Consider the following 23,016-nt stretch of genomic DNA (forward strand, 5'->3'; position numbering starts at 1 on the left):
GAAAAATGAAAAGATAAATAACTCTCTATGTCTTTATTGTCGTTGACATTTTTTGATTGCAAAGATCTTTCTTTCAATGTTTTTAAAATTGTTTATAAAGAATAAAAACATTTGTTTTACATGAGCATTCAAGTAAAGACAGGAAAGCTGATCTTGCTATTTAATATTGTGTTCTTGAAGTCCAATGAGAACCTAGACCAATTACATTTGAATATATTCTGAAAGCTATTTACACAGTGGAAAATACATGGTTGTTAATCCAATCAATATTTGCTGGGTAAAAACAAATGTAATTGGCCATTTTGAATAAACAGGCCAGAAATTGTCACCCATTATCAGTCTTAACACAGTGGAGGAAATGAACATTTCCACCATTTGTGTTTAAACGTTCTATAAACAGAGCACTTCAGCTGTATACATTTCATAGATGGCCAGATAGCAGCAGCAGCTAGATGAATAATTCACTTTCCCATGCCGTATACAGAGCCGGAAATTGTCCCTCATGGAAAACAAATGTTCAAGGTATTCTCCATGCAATTAGCAATGTATTCCTGTCTTTCTGTTTTGCACTGATGACTACAGCTTCTATTTGTGATACAGCGGTTCCCGACTTAGGGATACCCGACTTACAGATGACCCCTAGTTACAGACAGACTTCTCTGCCCACAGTGAACTCTGATGAAGCTACCATGACTGCACAAAATTTTGAAAATCCAATTGTTACAGGGACAAAAATTTTTTTGTCTGGAGCTACAATTATAAAATATACTAGTTTCGACTTACATACAAAATTCAAGTTTCAAGTACAAACCTAAATAATCTATGTGTACGGGATGTAACCCGAGAACTGCCTGTAGTTATCCAAACACCATTGGACCGTCATTCACATGAGGTGATAGAAAAATAAAGAATACATACATAATGTTTGTAAAAATTACTTACTCGGACATGATGGATAACACGTTGTTGCACGTTCACTTTATAGGTCTGTATACCCAGTTCTTTTGCAACGCGTAGAATGCGATTCTGTGTAGGTCCCACATATGCTCCACCAACATCCACATACTGAACTTCTTTGTTCTGGACAGAAACATGTACAGCAAAATGATAAGATGATCTGCGTGGCATACAGAATGTATCAATGATAATTCAATTAACGATCTAAGTTATTCCAAAAATAAAATGAGTGACTATTGGAAGGTTTAAAACATAAGATAACAAACCGATAAGAACAAAGTGATCCTTGAGTACATTAGGGGCATTCATCATTTTTATTGCTAGGTATTGTGTTCTGGCGCCAGGTTTTAGCAGTGTTTTGCACAGTGATTATGTAATGTGGCGCACAGCCTTAATGTATTTGGCACACCATAAGAAGAACAAATGAGCTTCAGAAACTACAGGACTAAACTTAAAGGAGTTTAGAAGTTAGAAGACTTTTTTTTAACAAAAGTTGAGCCAAATCAAGTGTTTGGAAACTAGAATTGTGAAAAAAATGAAGCGCCAATTGCACGTGACACAGAAATAAGAAAGGATTCCTGGGACCAGAAAAGACTTGTACAACACATAGTAAATGTCACTGATTGTGACTACTTAAGGGCCTCAGGGGTTTGTAAAAGGAAATGTGTAATGCAAACAATACAAACAGTTTTCTAGAGTAGAAGCCTTAAAATAGTCACAATTCCTTTAGCACAGCCAAGAATTGCGACTATTTCCTGTATTATGTCACTTCCATGAAGGGGGCCGTCACTGGTGCACTCACAGTAGCTTGCTCCACAAACTGTCACAGCCTATAGTGGAATTCCACATCAGCTTTCAGATATATCAGGAGGCCAGAGCCTCTAGAAATGGCAGATATATCTTTGATTCTCAGTTATTCATTGGTAATAGATGCTAAGTGACTACCTTTTATTCAATTTTTGGTACTCGTTTAATGAACAAGGACGATCAGGATAAACAATGTGGTAAAAATAAAAAGAAATCATGATACATCTATTGTTATAGACAATAGATTATTATGTGGTGCTACAGGAGGATCACCCTTCAACGATCTTCCCGTAGCACCATGTAATGCGCATGCGCCACTTGATTTCCATTTTATTTATTTAGCTGTGATAGCACAGGAGCCTGGACATTACTGGCTCAGAGCAATATCCAATCTCTACCATTCTTTAGCTGTTGGAACGTCGATCTGACGGTAAAGCACCAACTTTTGCTGATCATGTGCATTGTTCAGAACCTGATGAAGAGAGTGGTGCACTCATATTTGTAATGCAAAAATAAAACGTTTAAAAAGACTATCATTTCAAACCTTTGACTTGCAGTAAATATTTTAATTTTCTCTTTGTTACACTTGATTCTCCTAGAAATATAGGAATACATTGACAATAGAATAGTCTCTATATCATCGAGGATGTGGGTTCTTATTAGCGATGTTCCTGAAACTCTGCAATTTGTGGAAATGTCATACACCCAATTATCCATATCTTAATATGTTTGCAGCACGATAAACACAAGAATGGTTCTAAGAAGTCTCAGAAATTACAACCTTGTGAGGAATGCAAGTATTTACAAAAAGAGGCATATCTGGAGACGGCACGTGATTACATCATGATTTATAAGAGCCAGAAGTCCATGGGGCTACTGACAGAGATATTTAATGTGTTTCCACATATTATATATTTATGGGTTATATACATTTACAGTTCTTGCCAGACATTTTTTACTCTGATGATTATCAATGATCTACTTTAAAACAATAAATCCTCAGCGATGCACTGGAACTCACAGACGTCTATTATATACTGCATACAAATGGAAATTCTGTACATACTTAAAATACCAAGAATATAAAAAATGGAGAGGTTTTAGTTTCCTAAATACAGGAACCCAAGAGGGTTTTCATTCTATATAATAAGGGGTAACGGATCTTCTAATCCTGTTAAACACTAAGACAGCATACTGTATATTTTATTTATACAATTTAAAGAGAAACTAAATTTATGAAAGTGGCTTATTATAATGAGGGGACCAGGTTCAGGGAAAAAGACAAGGCACATACCCCAGGCAGTATGGGACAACCGGTCGCCAATCCCTCCTTCAAAGCAGATATACAAGAAAATTAATAGAAAATTATGGAAAGGGGGGGGGCAAGAACAGGATACCAGTAACACAGTGAACAAGGTTGAAAATAAGGTATGGAGCTAGCCAAGAAAAACTACAACCACAACTACAACTGGGAATGGTAGGTAGGGCTGATAAAGGATCTAAAATCCCCAAGCTATTTTGCAATGTGGTATTAACCATTCCAAACAGCAAAGCAGCTAATTCTGTGTCCGCACACAGTATGAAGAGATACTATCAGCGCCTCTTCAGCCACATACCACAGACAAAGGGTAACACCAACAAAGATGTTTCATTTATATTGGGTGATAAATTAGGTGCATCTTTTGAAACTATTGCTACAATTAGCTTCATGTAGTATTTGGCTTATTGGTGCATTTTAAGCATTGCCTCAAATCAAGAGCATTGATTGATTGATCTAAGAAAAGGACTGAGAAGATATGCCATCCCAGAGCCTAATTAATTGTTGAGGCAGGGTTCTGGAACCTAAAGCTTCTTGTCCTGACATTCACTATGACACAGTAAGAGGCGTAACCAGAAGAGGCTAGGCACCATAGGGAACTTCTGCATGGGGCCCTTAAAAAATATACATATTCATAGATCACACATCTTTATACAACCACAACATTTTACACTCATGTACATACTTATGTACACACATACACACATTTATACACTCATGCATACACATTTGCGTTTACTATATACATATATACAGATAGTATAAACACATATTATATGGATATACGGGAAAATTTAGGCACCACGTCAGCCTGAAATGATTGCAAATGCTAGCTTATTGCTAGCACTTGCGATTATTTGCCCCAATCCGCCACCTTCACGAGAGTGAATTGGAAATGTTAGTGGTGGCCTCAATGACGGATGTGTGTGGCCAAGTTATTTTTTTGTCTCTCTTTTTAGCTTTCTATCACATTCCTAGTGGGAGTAGGCAATTGCCCTGTAAAAGCTAAAGTTACAGTTTGGCTGTAGGAGGGCTTTAGAGGAAGAAAAGTTCATGAAGGTCAAAAAGCAAATAATTATTGTGGTAAGGGGTTAATAGATTTAGCCCTAGTGGCACATATAGAGGTAAAAGGAGACCAGGGTAAAAAGCATTCTTAGCACCAGAGGCAAGTACCAGGCTCCAAGAGGTAGCAGGCAGACAGAGCCTGGCTAGTAGAACATGCACCAGCTAAGAACAATAGCTAGCTAAGGAAAGCTGCACATCAGCAGAAGAATTTTCACTCTAAATGTTTGATATGTAATGGTAAACTTCTGTAGGGCCCTTCATTACAACTCTACAGGAAAAGCAACATGTCTAATGACTTTTGGCTATAAAATGAAAATTCCTCCTTTCATTGCATACTTGATTGTACAGGAAGTCCCCGGGTTACATACAAGATATGGTCCGGAGGTTTGTTCTTAAGTTGAATTTGTATGTAAGTCGAAACTGTATATTTTATAATTGAAGTTCTAGACAAATTTTTTTCTTATGTCCCAGTGACAATTGAAGTTTCAAAATTTTTGCTGTAATTGGACCAAGGACTATCAATTAAGCTTCATTACAGACACCTTACAGCTGATCATTGCAGTCTGGGACTATAGTAAAGCATCCAAAGAGCTGCACCAGAGGTCACAGTGGGCAGAGGGGTCCGTCTGTAACTATGGGTTGTCTGTAAGTCGGGTGTCTAATGTTAGGTTAAGTTGAGAGCATACTGGGTATGTCTATATTACATGTAGAATGGACATTACGTGTGGCCTACATCACATCTCTGTGGAGGTTATTACATTTTCTAAATTGCTGAAGTTCCAAAGTGCCTAGTTATATACTTCTAAATCTCCCACATGGCTAGACCAATTTGTGGCTCAGGTAATCAGAGAGCTGGGTATTAGCACCGTAAAACTTTAATTGTAACTTGGTATCCTGTGTCCTCTGATAATGTATAGATAAATACTCAAAATAGGGCTCATGTACTAATGGAATCTAAAAGTTAGATGGGCAGGCTTATACGCCAAGAGATTTATCAATCAATCTTAAAATGTGAGTGCGTAACTGCATGAGGGAGGGTGATATGGCCGCACAATTTGCAGCCCCCATAGAGCTCTATGGCACTGCTTGCTGCGCGGTGAGCATACAGTGTCTCACCATACCATGACCTAGCCAGGAAACCACCGTGCACACTATGGGACATGTGCTATATTATTCTTCTATTATTCTTCTTTATATGGAGAGGGGAGGGGTGAGGAGCCCAACTCACTCCTGCATCTGGCTCGGACAAGCACGTGTTCTTGTGTGAAGGGTCTTACTTCTCACTTCCTATAGGTTACCTTTGTTGGAACTGACCTATGCAGTCTACATTGCAGACACTTTAAGTATCTCTACCAAGTATAAATAATATGATAATTATATTAGTTATCTTGATACTACAGTATAAAGAAGGAAACACACATGTAAGGTTCCCAATTAGATGCCAGAACCTTGCTCCTTTTCTGATCTTCTGCATTTTCCTGTGAAGTCATATAGTGGTTTTAAAGAATCATTTCTGTACCTCATGAATGTTTCCTCATTTCTGAATGTTACAGCCACACACTTAAATGTATCTTATTAAGATTTATCTGTGATAGAACAGCAAAAAATATTAAATATTTTTGAAAATCATACTTGCTGTGCCAATATTTTGTGCATATGTAATCAGCACCCTGTATTCTGATACCCCTAAATAATACTATAATATGTGAATAGTAAATAGAGTAAATCTTAATGTAATTATATCTATAATCTACCCAATTATGCACTAAAATATGTACATATATACATATATGCATACAATATACACTCACCGGCCACTTTATTAGTTACACCTGTCCAACTGCTCGTTAACACTTAATTTCTAATCAGCCAATCACATGGCGGCAACTCAGTGCCTTTAGGCATGTAGACATGGTCAAGACAATCTCCTGCAGTTCAAACCGAGCATCAATATGGGGAAGAAAGGTGATTTTAGTGCCTTTGAACGTGGCATGGTTGTTGGTGCCAGAAGGGCTGGTCTGAGTATTTCAGAAACTGCTGATGTACTGGGATTTTCACGCACAACCATCTCTAGGGTTTACAGAGAATGGTCCGAAAAAGAAAAAACATCCAGTGAGTGGCAGTTCTGTGGGCGGAAATGCCTTGTTGATGCCATAGGTCAGAGGAGAATGGGCAGAACTGGTTCGAAAGGCAACAGTGACTCAAATCGCCACGCGTTAAAATGGGCTACAGCAGCAGAAGACCACACCGGGTGCCACTCCTTTCAGCTAAGAACAGGAAACTGAGGCTACAATTTGCACAAGCTCATCGAAATTGGACAGTAGAAGATTGGAAAAACGTTGCCTGGTCTGATGAGTCTCGATTTCTGCTGCGACATTCGGATGGTAGGGTCAGAATTTGGCATCAACAATATGAAAGCATGGATCCATCCTGCCTTGTATCAACTGTTCAGTGGTGGTGTCATGGTGTGGGGAATATTTTCTTGGCACTCTTTGGGCCCCTTGGTACCAATTGAGCATCGTTGCAACGCCACAGCCTACCTGAGTATTGTTGCTGACCATGTCCATCCCTTTATGACCACAATGTACCCAACATCTGATGGCTACTTTCAGCAGGATAATGCGCCATGTAATAAAGCTGGAATCATCTCAGACTGGTTTCTTGAACATGACAATGAGTTCACTGTACTCAAATGGCCTCCACAGTCACCAGATCTCAATCCAATAGAGCATCTTTGGGATGTGGTGGAACGGGAGATTCGCATCATGGATGTGGAGCCGACAAATCAGCGGCAACTGTGTGATGCCATCATGTCAATATGGACCAGAATCTCTGAGGAATGCTTCCAGCATCTTGTTGAATCTATGCCACAAAGAATTGAGGCAGTTCTGAAGGCAAAGGGGGGTCCAACCCGTTACTAGCATGGTGTACCTAATAAAGTGGCCGGTGAGTGTGTATATATATATATATATATATATATATATATATATATATATGCACACCACGCTTTCAGTTTTTTAATTTGCTAATATTTGTATAACCACTTAAGGTATTATTTACACAACACTTGATACTTGATGTTGCTCTATCACTTAAAGGGTACTTTCACATGGTGGTATGCCTTGCGCTGGAGTGGAGGAGAAGATGACCCCTCCATAGAAAACAGCATGCTCTATCTTTTCCCTGTGTATGGCGCAGATTGGTGCCACACATGTGTGACACCGTACCTACGCCGGGCCGCCATTGCCGTTTATGTGGACGTATATGCGGCAACAAATTTGCGACCGCATATACATGTTCATATAAATATGAATAAAATGCATTTAAGTTTCTGGCTGTCACATAGAAAAAGGAGAATATTCAGGGGGAAAAGCACAGTACAAGTGAACATTGAGACATACCAGACAGTCCCCGGCTAACAATGGAAGGGGCTTGGAAGAAGGAGTTATATTTGCACCTGCAAGATTTCTGCTATATACATTACCATATGACTTGTAGTCATGCTGTATATATAGACAACCTTTACATGAAGTTTCCTCTTTTATATTTTAGGTTTTATTGTCCCTTTAAATGATTTTTTTTGCTTATATCGCTTCCATGAATCATAATGAGGTAATCTATACTGCATAACAGACTACCCCTGATAACATACCGTAGTACATATATAGCTTTTAAATTGTTTGTAAGAGAAATGATGTGGCTGTTCCAAACATTTTTCTTACATACAGAATGAAGCAAGTGATAAGGAATCTTATCTACAAACGTATGAATAACTGAGAAGGTGTCCTGATCTTACTGAGAAAATGTTTCAAGTGGCACAGAGAAGATACCTGTAAAATCTGTGCCGCTATCTCAAAGTCAAAGCTCAACCACTATTCATAAATTCCCATTTACATTCTGAAAGTTGCTCAGCAGTACTGCATGATGGTATTGTATTAGATTAATGGCCTGTGACCTGATTTGGCTCATTTTCTGTATAAGCAGTCTATGTATTGTGGGACACTGGGGCCCATGTTTTTTCATCAGGCAATCCCAGTTTTTTAACCCCTTCACGACTGCCATACAGCTATATACATCCTATCTGCACATGCCCCGTGCAGAAAGAATGTTTATGAACAGCATGACAGTAACCAACATCAAACGCCTATATCTCCTGAACCCTGGCACCTAGAAACACAATTCTGGTGTCATATTAAACAGGAAAATGTCCCATTTTGGCTACATTCACACTAATGTTGCCCGCTGTACCGTAGCATGGTAGTGCCGGGAAGAGCACCGCTCACCCCCGCCCCTCTCCATAGGAATATATGGCGCGCAGCGCCGTATTATGGAGAAAGATAGGACCTGTCCTATCTTTCTACGGGGTATGGAGTGGAATGGTGCCGCAGGTGGGCTGCACAGTACTGCTCCCGTTGGGCGCCATGCGCCCATTGCCATCTATGGGGGACGTATATCGGCCGTATATGCGTCAGCCGCATATACGTCCCCCGTATATACGTCCCCCATACGGCAGTGTGAATGCAGCCTTAATATGATATTGCATAATATGAAATATTATTATATTTTATATTGATTGTATACATAAGGAACTGGAGATATCCATTTTTAGTAAAAAAAAATGATTTTTATATATAGCTTTCTATTTCCAAAATATCCAATTGTAAGAGTCGATATCCCCAGTTCTGTGAAGCATACACAATCCAGATATCATATTAAAGGTTCTCCTGTTTAAAATGACACCATTGTGATTCTAGGTGCCAAGGTTTAAGAGATATAGGCATTTGAAATGTGCCCCCTCCCCAGCCTGTCAGCTGAAGGCAGAATCTAGAAGAACCTGCAGGAAAGACTTAACTTACAGTTTGCATAATTGCAAAAATACATGCACCCTTTGCATTTGTAGCTGAACTTGGGGAAAGGGTGATGGAATATTCCTGTACATATTTATAACATACTTTGGTAAAAGTTTATTCAGTTTTACTACCTTTAAAAAAAATGTAACTTAAATTTAAAAGAAATATGTAATTAAACACACTATCCTATCAACTTAAAGTCTCACATTTCATAAACAAAGTTAAAAATTGTTTTGATAAGTAAAGAGTTTCCATTATTTTTCCTCTTAATTTGAGTACAGCTTTTGAATTACGACACTTCTCCTGCATGTATAGTATATAGCTTTTTTCTTTAGCACAATTTGTGGCGCTTAGACTTGCTTTTTAACTCTTATTGAATGTGGTTTGTCATTTCTGAAGCTCATTTGTTGTTGCACTAAATACATTAAAGGGAACCTGCCACCAAGAATGTGATTTTTGGCTAGTGATAGGTTCCAATAGCCTATGCTATACTGATTTTAAAAATGTATTTGTCAGCATTCTGAATCATTTCTATAGTTTATAATAGTTTGTTTAACATTACCTGGCCCCCTGCCAGCAGCAATTGATGAGTCCTGGGTGAGGGACAGCTGCAGCCTGTGTGTGCCTTGTCTGTCTCCTCATGTATTTTTCCTCTCCTCCACACCATCCCCTCTCCCGCCTGCTCAATGCCCATGACAGGAAGTGGGGAGGGGGAGGGAGAAGCATGAGTTTGGAGAGAGAATACTGAAACAGGCACACACAGGCTGAAGCGCCCCCCATTTCTCATGACATATGGATTATACTTATATAAAGTACTGAAATGATTCAGAATGTTAAGGTATTTTTAAAACCAGCACAGCATAAGCTATTTCTGGCGACAGGTTCCTTTTAATGTAAGAAAAGACAAAAAACAACAAACAGAGGGCGGAGCCTCCGGTAATCTTGTCAGGCTGAGGGTAAGTATATAGAATATGGTCCCCAATGGAGTTCTCACCAAAAGGCAACTTAGCTATTGTGCACATAACCCTTACAAGGGTATAGGTTGATCGATGTCCGGACACGGTCTGCAGCTCCTCTAGCCAAAGGAAAAAAATGCCGGTTCCCAAAATATTGGGCCATTATATGTAACAAAAATAATAAGCGGGCTAAGCGATATGGGCGCAGACCACCGTATTGGAGTATCTACGACAGTAGGCACTGGCTCCACGGCCTACTGTCGTGGATACTCCAATCCGGTGGTCAGCGCTCATATCGCTTAGCCCGCTTGTTCTTAGTATTAGGTTCCCTTTAAGGCCGTTAATATCACAGTGAAAAACACTGCTAAAATCTGGTGTCAAAACACAACATCTAGCGCCAAAAATAATACATTCCCTTAAGGTGTCTATTAAGAACAAAGCCTCTTTACTTGGAGCAGCCTTTATGTGGCATGTGTTCTACATGAATGACATACTTACTCTTATAGTGTGAGTTCTGCCTCCAACTCTGTCTCTTGCCTCAAGCACCACAACATTCAGTCCTGACTCCACGAGTAGCTTAGCAGCTGTAAGACCTAAAATGGTAACAGTAGAGTTGTTATAACCGTGTATAAATAGATTGACGGCAGCATAAAAATAAGACTAGTTCATGACAATACTAATTTATGTGGTACATGGCGTTCAATGGTAGTAAGGGAAAGGCATAATTAGACTGATTGTTAAATAATATGGTAACAGGAGGAATACAGTATGTGCTAAATGCAGCTCATATAGAAATTTGTGCATTTTAGAAATAGAACAAAATGTTTAGACAGAAAAAAGATAACTTTAATTGCCTGCTATTTCCAAAGTGCTCCGTAGTCTTTGAATGCTCTGAATACAAAGGAAGTTTTCACAAAATACAGAACCAGAGCCAATGCAGAAAGAACTTCCATGTGAAAGAATGCTTAAACAGGTCAGAAATATCAGGTCAAAACAGGTCAGAAATATCTTAACTTAATGGGCATCTAAGTGTAAGCCTTTATTATCCATTAACTTAAAATCAAATCAAATCTTTTATTGATTCTGGAATTAAATGAGTTAATTCAAAATAAAAGGGAACCTGTCATTAGGAAGGTAATTTTTACATGATTTTAAAAATGCCTTTGTTGTGCCTCCCCCCGCCCCCTTCAGCCTCTGCCCTGCTCCCTCCCGTTTATGTCAGCTCACATCCACAGGTGGCTCTCATTTATCTACCATCAAAATCATGATAAACTAGGGGGGGAAATTAAGTCATAGATTCAGACACCATGATTGTGGTAATATTCTTATATTTGTCATCCATGGCCTCCTTCCTTCTAAAATCGACAGAAGGTTTCTGGGGTCGTTTTAAAACTTAATTTTAGAAGGAAGGAGGCCATGCATAACAAATATATGAAGATTACCATACTGCCTCAATCTATAAGTAAGTGGTTTATCATGTTTGATTTTGATGGTAGATTTCTTTAAATTAATGATTCAATTGACTTAAATTTACTTAAAATTCCTATCTTGGATACTTAGTCCACGAACCCCCTCATCATTGGGTGGAGATGGTATAACGGAGAAAATAAACCCAATCCCTTACAAACTAGTGAGCAAGCCCTGATAAATATCCCCAAAGAGAAAGGGCTAAAGATTGTTAGGAGATAAGAATATAAAGAAACTGTCTAAAAAAAGTTACATCTCTAGGAACATTATCAGGTCTCAGCTGTCAGAGGTTGCATCTTTAGCCAAATACAAACTGAAAGTATGTAATTTATGGTGTTTGACTGCTGAGGCTACTACCGTTGTACCACCATTGTACTACATTGTCCTGCATCTAAATGGAGCAATAGTTATGATGCAAGAGACTGCAAAAAAAGCTCAATACACTGCTTCTTAAACTGTGGAACTTAAATTCTAAAATGAGGAAGTATTACTTTGATTACACTTGTTTTTTTAGGGGGGATGCAAGTAAACCCCATTAACACGATCAAACACTCATTTCCTATCTTACCAAAAACAATTACCAAAGACTGGGCACAACCTCTTTAACCTCAATCTCCACTTTACATGGAAAGGGCATTGAGGTATGATCAATACCTCTGCATATCAGAAACCCACTAAGACAATCAATATCCTTAGCAGAAATACAGTGGTTTCCTCATAAGGGCACTTACAAAGCTTAAAATCTGAGCCTCATATAATGCATCCAACCAAGACCGACAGAATATTTTTCGGACTATATGTCTGCTTAAATGTCTCAGTTCATATATAAGGCGCACCGGATTATAAGGTGCACCTGATTATAAGGATGAATGACCAGTAGGTGGCAGACCTGTGCACAGTTCAAGGCAGCTGTTGTCTGTCAGTACGGTTCATATATAAGGGGCACTGGACAAAAAGGCGCACCTTTGATTTATGAGAAAATCAAAGGATTTATTTTGAGCCTTATACCGTATTTTTCGGACTATAAGGTGCACTAAAAATCTTTTGATTTTCTCAGAAATCAAAGGTGCGCCTTATAGTCCAGTGCCCCTTATATATGAACTGTACTTATAGACAACAGCTGCCTTATACTGTGCACAGGTCTGCCACCTGCTGCTCATTCATCCTTATAATCAGGTGCGCCTGATACTCTGATGCGCCTTATATATGAACTTAGACGTTTAGTAGGCATTTATTGATGGTGCGCCTTATACTCCGGTGCGCCTTATAGTCCGAAAAATACTGTAGTCAGAAAAATATGGTAATAGGAAACCAGTGATAAATAGGCACCAATCCCGATGAACTCTACCAGATCAATATTCCTCCCGGCTCCTTCTTACAGTATACGCACACATGCCACCTTTATGCAAACCAATCTGTAATGGTTATCCATCACAACAATTTACATATCCAATCTAACTGCAATGTGATGGTCCTTTAACCCCCTTAGGAATGCAGGGTTTTTTCGCTTATTTCTTGCTCTCCACCTTTAAAAATCCACTTCATTTTTACATGTACATAGCTGTGTGAGGGCTTATTTTGTGCATAACAAATTTTACTTCTCCATCACATTATTTATTATTCCATGCCGTGTACTGGGAAGCTGGAAAAAATTCCAAAAGTGGAAAAATTGGAAAAAAAACACATTCGTGTTTTCCAGTTTCCAGTTTTTAAGACTTTCACTGTGCGCCCCACATAACACCTCTACTTTATTCTTTGGTTCGTTATGATCACGGTGATATATAGGTTTTATATAGGTTTTATTGCATTTTAATACATTTTCAAAAGTTAAACGATTGTGTATGAAAAAGAAAAGAAATGTTTTGGATGCTAATAACTTTTTCATACTTTGGTGTACGGAGCTGTGTGAGGGGTCATTTTTTGCGAAATGAGCATTAGTTTTCATTGCTGCCATATTGAGGTCTGTACATTTTGGTCACTTTTTATTCCATTTTTAATGTGATGTAAAATGAAGTAAAAGTCACGTTTCAGACATTTGGGTGCTAGTTTCCGCTATGTGGTTCACTGCCGGCAATAACCGTTTTTATATTTTGATAGATCGGGCATTTTGGGGCATGGCAATGCCATCAAAATTTTATTATGTTAAAAAAATACAGAAAGGAGTTTGGACAAATACACTGTACTGGAGGCACACATAACAACATCAGGGCAGGGCTAGCGGAAAAAAACGGAATTTACAATCTCAGAATCTGATACATCATGTGGTGTCAGTGCGACCTCTTTAACAACATATCAATAACACCAAAGGTCTCATGCTGGTAAATCACATAGTATTATCACAACCAGAGTTCTATACTGCAAAAAGTAAGTAACAATCACTTATATGGGCAACATGGCAAGCAGAGAAATCACAGATAATAAAGTGCTTAGTGCATAAAGTGCCAAAACAATAATCAATGTTACTCAGCTCAGAGAGGGAAAGACAGTCTACCCCTTTCTATATGTGCAATATACAAGACCATAAAAGAGTATTTAGTGCATATTACCTGCACACCGCAACCGCCTGGCTCTGCCTGGATGACTGACACCCGACGCGCGTTTAAGCACCCTGCCTTCGTCTGGAGGTGACGATATTTTTACTCTAGCAGTAAAACATGCAAATTCAAAGTATTTTTCTAGTAAGATGCTGAAAAACTGTAGATAACTATATAAAGTATAATAATCTATTATTATATTTGTATTCAAGGGCTACAAACTAGATAATTCTTGCCTGCATCTAATGAGGTAAGTTGCTATAAAGAGGGTGTAACAATTATTGGGTGTATAGAGTGCGTTCCAAAACTCTCGCCATTGTCCTAATTATTCAGTGGCGTTTCCAGGACACTTCTAAATAGCTGGAATGCATTGTTCATTAGATTCATTATAGAAGTCCCAGAACAGTTGCAGAGCTGCAAAGTTTGCTCATTGATGTTGGTCAACACTGGGTCAGGTGGAAACTATTTTTCCAGGGAATAAAAAACAGCTTTGGATATAAAATTGTGAATTATAAAGCTACAAAATTATAAGAGAGAAATATCTTGTCTATAGCGCATCACCACTTGAGGATGTGATTGATCCTACATTTGACCAGATCATCAAAAAGTAAAGTACAATTATAAACTGAGAGATGTTGTCTTGTTCTGTTATGTTGGCTGGCCTAGACTTGATCTCTATTACCAGGATGAGCATGAATTAGCATTTGGTACACAACATCCAAGAAATCTATAATGTATTTCTATCCGCTACAAAATGTTTAGCTAGGAAAAATAGGTTATTCAATAATTACACTTGTAAAGGACATGAGACAAGAGTTCAATGACTTAGTGCAGTGGTGGCAAACCTATGGCACTGGCACAGCCATTTCTGTGGGCACTCAGACCATCACCCCCAGGACAGAGTTCACCAAACAGAACCAAATCTCCCTGCTGTCCCTTGCAACTTAAGAGATGCTGCTCTCCGCGCTTTTTTAAAGCAATACTTCATTGGCTGTTTGGCACTGCAGGTAAAATTAGAAGGTGTGGATAGAACTGCAATATCTTTGGAGGTCCTCCTGCTGGACCCACCATTCTTCCTGTAAAGAGAGACCCTGGAGAGAAGCTGCAATGAGTCTGAATTTGCCCTCCTTCTTTCAACTGTATAGGTGGCTTCCGGAGGCCCAATCACTGACTTAGGGTATGAATCGTGGGAACTCCTGGGAGTCTGATTGCGGTAGGTCCCAGCAATGATGAGAATAGAGCTATGTAAGTGCCTCCAACAAACCCTGGTGAATACTGCTCATACCCAGTCACCACTCTGTTCAATTCTATGGACTTCCAGAGTGTGCTTACGCAGTCCCATGGAAGTAAATTGAGCATCGCCCAAGTTTGTGCTCCAAATCTCCCATTTTACATATTATGCATTATATACATAGGTCTTGCCCATTCCATACATGTCGGGGGGTAGTTATTTTAAAACTTCTTTTCTTTTTCCTCCTAGAATTAGTTTCTCCATTCTCTAAACAAGAGGTGACACAAATACTGCCCAAGGCCCTCCAGATTTATCACATTACACGCAGTCCCCTACTTACAGGACACCCGACTTACAGATGACCCATAGTTAAAGACAGACCCCTCTACCCACTCTGACCTTTGGTGAAGCTCTCTAAATGCTGTACAGGTCCTTATGCACCTCAATTATCAGATGCATCCTGCACTGCTCGGGAAGTGCGCACCTTTTTTTAAAAAATAAAAGACTTATAAAAAGTCTTAAAAGGAAAAAAAAAGGACTGTTACTTCACAATAAATACAATTATTTCTCAAGTCAGGTTCTCTGAAAAATCTAAAAATCTGAAAAATCGAGATACATAAAAAGGCAATATAAAGACTAAAAGTAATAAAAGACTAGAAAACTATATTCCTTCTAGAGACAGTTGGAGAGTTTTCTAACTTAGGTTAGATAGGATAGGTTGAGTTGTGACCTAAAATGTCCCACTTTTTTAACTCTATGCTTGTAAAGCAAGCTGTAATATATCTGCATATTTTTACAAGATAACTTTGTTGACTCCCTGTGTAAAACAATAAAAACCCAAAGATCACTGTTCAAGGTTTCTAGAAAAGATAAAATCTGCAAGACTTGCTATGTCTTTGTAAAATTTACAATCTATAAACCTCCAATATAAATCCTGTAAAATGTTAGAAGAAATATGAATTAAAAGATAGGGCTCTATCCACGTCTGCATCAAGTCTGTTGTGTGTGATTTGCAGTCATACTGCCAAAGTGAAAATCTATAGTGAAATTATATTACAGCAAATTAAAGGGGTTTTCCCCCAGTGATGTTTACACAATAAAGATCATTTAACCCCTTACTTTACAATTTTACTCAGTTGTATTGCTGTTTTAGCTCCTATCTCTCTCTAGGCTGGTCAGTGCGGAATTCCAGATTGTGGGCGGGGACTCTCTAAGCAGACAAATTATGATCCATCTAGTTCTGTGGGGTGACAGTGTGGTTAGATTATCAGGGTACAGGAGGGTACAGGTGTAAATACACAATCATCTGGCTTCTGACATTGTATTAAGACACTGACACATAGAAAGAGACAGATGAGACAGATCAGAGATGCATGAGATGCCTATTACACAAAGGCATGACAGACAGAGGCTGACAACCTTTCAATGTCAGCCCTGCTATATCTCTGTTTTCATAGATATGTGCCTGCTTAACCCTTCCCCTAGATAACGTATCTGCTTGTAGTTTGCAGCTTCTCTCTGCTCACAATGTGTTTGCTGGCATGAACTGAATCAGTGAGTGTCAGTGTGAGCTCTGTGCTGGATGACAGGGGGGCGGGGCTAGAGGCACAGAGCAGAGAGAGACAAAAACTCAGCAGCACATCGTCACACAGGAATCCAAGATGGCAGCCACGTGACCCTAGGTCAGAAGTTACAGGGTCGTGTCTAAGGGCAACTGAAATTGTGTAGACCAGGAATGATAGAGACAGGTTGGACATATCTGTGAAATGCTGTATTTTTGTGCATTACAGAATGTGTTATTTTGTTATAACACTGCCATGATTTGCTGGTGGAGGTTTTTTTATTTCTGCACCATGATCAGTATTTGCTGCAGTTTCTGCTGTAGAATTTTTTTTGCAATTCGTGCATGGGATTGTAATAATTCCCATATACTTCAATGGGGCACATTTACATACAAACTCAAGAGTTCACTAAAAGTGCATTGTCAGGCTATAATGCTGCATGCGGCGATTCGTGAAATCATACATGTGTCGCTTCTCCGTACTGGTTCGACAGAGTTCACCAAATTTTTTGTGGTGCACCTTTAACATAGGGCATGCGACAGAATTTGAAAGTTAAATACGGCGCTTGGTCCAAATCAGTCATACTTCTAACAGTCACGCCTCCTAATTTGTGTTGTACGGAAGCCAGTGCAAACACTTCTTAAATATGTGCAAGCTGTTTTAGCCATGAAGAACGTGCATAGTCCGACCCTTAGTAAATGTGCCCCAATGTGTGCAGAAACAAATGACACATGCAATGCTTCCATAAGCTACTGTTAAGTACTATGAAATGACTGGGTGATTTCACAATTGTACAGCACTCTGCATAAATCCTGGCATGTGACCTATGTTTCTTTAGTGACAACCAGAGAGCTACAGTTTCTGGTGCTTTTTTGGCCCCATATTGCCAGTGATTAATGTTGCATGTGCAACACCCCTGCCAATACATAGGCAGGCTGGTAGTTGCGAATAGTGCCCTCTCCAGGTTAGGAGCTGCAGAGGGAGTCATGAACCCTCTATGAAGGTTCTACAACCTGGTCATTATGTAATAGCAACTGTAGATTCTGCGTGAACAGGCAATAGTTAAATGGGTTTAAGATATTAACCAATGAGTTGGCTGTATTGTAAATTGGAGTGTGATTGGAGAGGTGCTACCACCTGACCAGGGGCAGTATAAAGCCCCTGGGCAGTGGGAGCACAGGTCTCTTTGAGAGCACATGCTCTTTACCACCAGGTCAGAGTCAGTGCACAGCACACCTTCAGTACTGACACAGAACCCCCAATCCCAGGACCTGAGTCAGGAGACTCTATCCAGAGCTGCAGCTTCTACAGTTTGGACATAGCTCCATCTCAATTCTCCCAGCCTACATCAACTACTAGGCTGGCGCACTATTCCTGAGGACTACTCTCCACATCCAATCCAGTACCAGAATCTGCTGTGAGACCGTTTAGGCCCGTTGCCTGTTACCTGTTTTTCAATAAAGAACCGTGAGTTAATTTGCACAACATTGCCTCTGTCTGATCCCTGGATACAGCTGTTACCACCACGGGCTCCCCATCCATTACCCAGGGACCTATCTTACAGACACTCAGGGGTTTCCCCAGAGAGAACCAGTACATTAGCATCTCCCTCCATATTTATTGCACACACCACCTGCTGGAGACCTGCTGGATACCAAGCACTGTGACATCAGCGTGTCTTATGCCGCAATCGCCAGCCACTCCGTTATTCTGGGCCCCGGCTGCCTCCAAGTCACAAGAAAAGGCTAGGCCCCAGTAGGGGGATGTTGCACATGTGACCTCTGGGGTATTAATAAGATGTTCTACAGCAGCAACAATTTTCCAGCAACACTAGTTGGGCCTTTCTGTGAACTTGACATTGTTTTAGGAAATAATTGTATTCAATATAATATAACCATAATGGGGTATCTTTTGTAATATCTACAGTATAGGGCACATTTATTTAATTATTTGGCATGGGCAGCCATTTTTCTCATGTGCCTCCTGAAACCTATTTAATATGTTAACACCGATACGTCATACCCCTGACGAAGCAAGGTGAAACATGTGTCGGGTGGGGTCCACTCTTGTTCTGTATATACCTGGGTATGTGTCCCTTGTCCTCTGTTATTCCTCTGGGCAATGTGCAATTCTTGTTTGCAAGCAAACACCTTGACTTGTTCTGAGGACTAGACCTTCTATAGCTCCTATACAGGCTTATTGTGATCTATTTATAATGTATTTTTAGTTATTTGACCATTGGAGGACCTTTTCTGTGTATGTTGTTTTAAATGGATTTGTTTTACTTTATCTAATAAATGTTATGCTTTCTACATTTTGGTTTCCTCTTCTTAGTGGTTCTATTTAATATATGTCAGTGCCACTTATTCCCTCACAACTTTTAATGTTTTGGTCTCTTAATTTGGTCACAGCTTTTTCTCCCCAACACTTTACCTCCACTTTTTCTGGAGCAATTTGTGTCGCACAGTTAGACCCAAAAAAGCTACCAAGTTCTGTAACGTCTTCTTAAATGTGGAGCGTCATTTCAGACACATTCTGTGTGTGCATCGAATTATTAAACCCCTGTGATACAATATAAAATCACAGTCTAATAAACCACAAAATTTGTGCACCAACGGTTCTTGCAACATAAAAAATAAATGTACCCCGTATGTGTCCTAATTCCCCATTGTCATTCCTACGAGAAAACTATGAATGAACACACCCCCTTGACTAGTGCTAGTTGTCAAGTTATGAATACAGTTCTAAAAGTAGTAACAGAGGAATGGTACAGCGGAGAACAGAATCCATATTTTATCATGAGATATCATGAATAATGCAGGTATTATCCAAATGGGCATGTCGAATATTTAGTTTGCAAGTGGCAACAAGTTTTGTTTACTCTACTACAAACTCAAGAAAATGAATGTAAGTAACCACAAGGCAAGAAATAATAAAGATAAGGTACAAATACAGGCAAAAGGGCATTTATTACATCTGACCAGAGTTCATGCTGTTTAGTATAAGTTGCTCTTTCTGTGCTATGCCAGGGTGGAAATTTGGTGAATAAGTCACACAAAAAAACGTCATTTATGTCAGTAAAGATCCCAGTATATACGCCAACATGCCAGTAACTCCGGTGAATCTATGCAGCTATCTACAGGAGGTCTGTTTTAAAGAGGCCATTCCAGGGTTTCTGTCATCCTAATCTGGCAATGTAGATGGCAATGTGCCAGATGTGTCGGACTCTACCCAAAAACAGATGTAAATATTTGAGATTTCACTAAGTGCAGATACAGTACATTCCTTCCAGCAATGATGTACAAACCATATAGACCATATATAATCACACATTCCCATGGCAGCCATTCCCATAGGAAGGAACATAAGAATCTATTCAAGACAGACATATTTAAGTAAACAGGATCCAACTCAACAAAAGCACTTGCTTTGTCGTGATAGACTTGTTGCAATTAGATTGCACAGACCAGATTGTGACTTTGGGTTGTGAGCTGCATTGCTATAGACTTTCTATAGTCCCCGCTGTGGTACCGGGCACTATGTACGTCAGCCACAAGCAGAGGCACAGGGGAAGCTGCTACTGTATAGTTGGCAGGATAAGTGTGGAAAGAACGATCTGACCTGAGATGCCTCCACCGATGACAATGACATCATACACGGAGCTCATGGCTGCGGTGCTGCTCGGTCACTGGCTGCAGAGAGCCCTGCAGCTCCTGCACATCAGACTGACACAGACAATCCAGCACGCCCCGCCCCCTCCTCGTGTTTACATTGGTCTGATCCAGTCAGGGGCTCGGCCGCCCTCCCTCTCTGTGCGGAGGGGTGGGGCCGCCAGCCGCCTCATGCACGCGATTGGCTGATCCCAACCATTGAGCGCTGAGGGTTTCCAGTGAGGCTGTCACACGTCTGTCCTATTAAAAAGTTTCATGTACACAAAGTTGTGGTGGAATCAGTAAGGGTGAGATTCCTGATGCAGCCATACAATAAATATTATACACAGACATACACACATGTATACACTATGTACTGTACACAGACATAGACACATCTATACACTGTATACTTTACACAGACATAGACACATCTATACACTGTATACTGTACACAGACATACACACGTGTATACACTGTATATTATACTCAGACATACACACATATATACACTGTATATTATACTCAGACATACACACATGTATACACTGTATATTATACATACACATACATACATATATACACTGTATATTATACACAGACATACACACATGTATACACTGTATATTATACACAGACATAGACACATCGTTACACTATATACTGTACACAGACATACACACATGTATACACTATATACTGTACACAGACATACACATGTATACACTGTATATTATAATCACACATGTATACACTGTATACTATACACAGACATACACACTGTTATACACTGTATAAAATACACAGACATACACACACACACACATATATATATATATATATATATATATATATATATATATATATATACTATATACTATACACAGACATACACACATGTATACACTGTATATTATACACATACATACACATATGTATACACTATATGCTATACACACATACACACATATATACACTATATACTATACACATACATACACACATCTATACACTGTACACTATACACAGACATAAACACATGTATACACTATATACTGTACACATGTATACACTGTATATTATAATCACACATGTATACACTGTATACTATACACAGACATACACACTGTTATACACTGTATAAAATACACAGACATACACACATGCAACAATTAAAGCAGTAACTTTTTACTCCCTGCTTTTTCACAGGTTTAAATTGTATAGGCACCTGAGGACACCAATACAGTAGAAAGAAGGAGAGGATTTATGGATTATCATTGTAGCTTCCTTCTAGGGTCCTGGGCTGCTTGGGACTGCAAGAGGCCTTGAGTCCTGTCTGCCGTTTTCTGTGCTGGGGTGATGCCGCAGGTGCCCATAGAGAGGGCTCTGAGTGCCACTTCTGGCACCCGTGCCATAGGTTCGCCACCACTGCTATATACTATACACAGACAAAAACACATCTGTACACTGTATGTTTTGTTTTAGTTGGCAGCGTCAGTTCTTTCTTTCCCTGAACCCTGGTGCCAGAGAGTGAACCAGAATACTCTCTTTCTGTGTCATGTCTGCATCATCCGTGCCAGTACTTTTTATGCTTTTTATTACATGATTTTACATTCTATTTTCATTAAAGAAACATAAAAACAAAAACAAACAACAAAATTTAAATGTAACGGGTCACACAGGCAACAGAACTAAACGTCTCTATGGAAAAAGTCCAGAGGGAGGAGTCTGTGGACCAGTGGACCCCCTGGACCACCGCGGGAGATGATATGCGGCCCGCGGTGGCAGCCAAGGTACAGGGATGTGCAGGAAATAGTCCAAGCCTGGGATGACAGCAGCAACACAGAGCAACACTGGTAACGCTGGCACGGATTGCAGACACCGCTGGACTGGAACCCTGGGAGGCACAGCAGAAAGCACGGAGGCAGACTGAAGACTTGTGACAGATTGGCAGGAGCACACAGAGGTATCCTGGTAACGCTGGAGACAGGAACACGGAGGAACACTGGTAACGTTGGAGACAGGAACACCAGGAGCGTATGGGAATGCTGGAGACAGGAGACACAGAGGCGTCTGGAACCGCTGGAAGACAGGACACACCAGGAGTGTATGGGAACGCTGGAGACACACAGGAAAGCGTCTGGAAACACTAATGGGCTTTTTCTTCAACAGGAACGGCTTAGGGAAACCTGGCATGGAAACCATAGGAGATTCTAGGAGAAGATCCGGCAGGGAGTGAAGGGAGTTGCCGAATTATAAGGGCGAGCCGGGTTAGCAGGAGCCAATCAGGAGGACGCTGTCCCTTTAAGGCTTGAGAAGTCCGCTCACGCCCCCTAGGGGCGGGAGCGCGCGCCAGCAGGGAAGGAGCATGCGGCCTACACAAGGGGAGCCGGAACACAGCCAGGAGACAGTCCCACCCCCTTTAGGGACCCTCTTCTCTTCTTCTTCAGCCTCTTCTTTCGCCTCCTCCAATTCATCTCGGTGACGGAACACCTAAGGATGAAAGCAGAAACAGGACAAACTTGCATAGACTCCTCTGCAAGCAGTACCACCAGAGGCTGAAGTAGCTCTTGGGAAGCCAGAGCAGCACTGGGAAGCTGCGGAGGCTCAGGAGTGGC

The 23,016-nt window shown here is 40.1% G+C and overlaps 1 protein-coding gene across 1 annotated transcript in view; it reads right to left on the minus strand.

Annotated features, from left to right (window-relative positions):
* The window catches only part of LOC140119111 (amine oxidase [flavin-containing] B-like), a 54,870-nt gene extending 34,364 nt beyond the window's left edge, over nt 1-20,506 (minus strand). The window contains exons 1-3 of the mRNA XM_072137772.1: nt 20,369-20,506; nt 10,452-10,546; nt 943-1,080 (exon numbers count right to left, since the gene is read on the minus strand). Coding sequence (XP_071993873.1) covers nt 943-1,080; nt 10,452-10,546; nt 20,369-20,414 — 279 coding nt within the window. The 5' untranslated portion in view covers nt 20,415-20,506. The remainder of the gene's footprint in view (nt 1-942; nt 1,081-10,451; nt 10,547-20,368) is intronic.
* Between the last annotated feature and the right edge of the window lie 2,510 nt (nt 20,507-23,016).

Source organism: Engystomops pustulosus, chromosome 2 (genome assembly GCF_040894005.1).
Source record: "Engystomops pustulosus chromosome 2, aEngPut4.maternal, whole genome shotgun sequence".
NCBI lineage: Eukaryota > Metazoa > Chordata > Amphibia > Anura > Leptodactylidae > Engystomops > Engystomops pustulosus.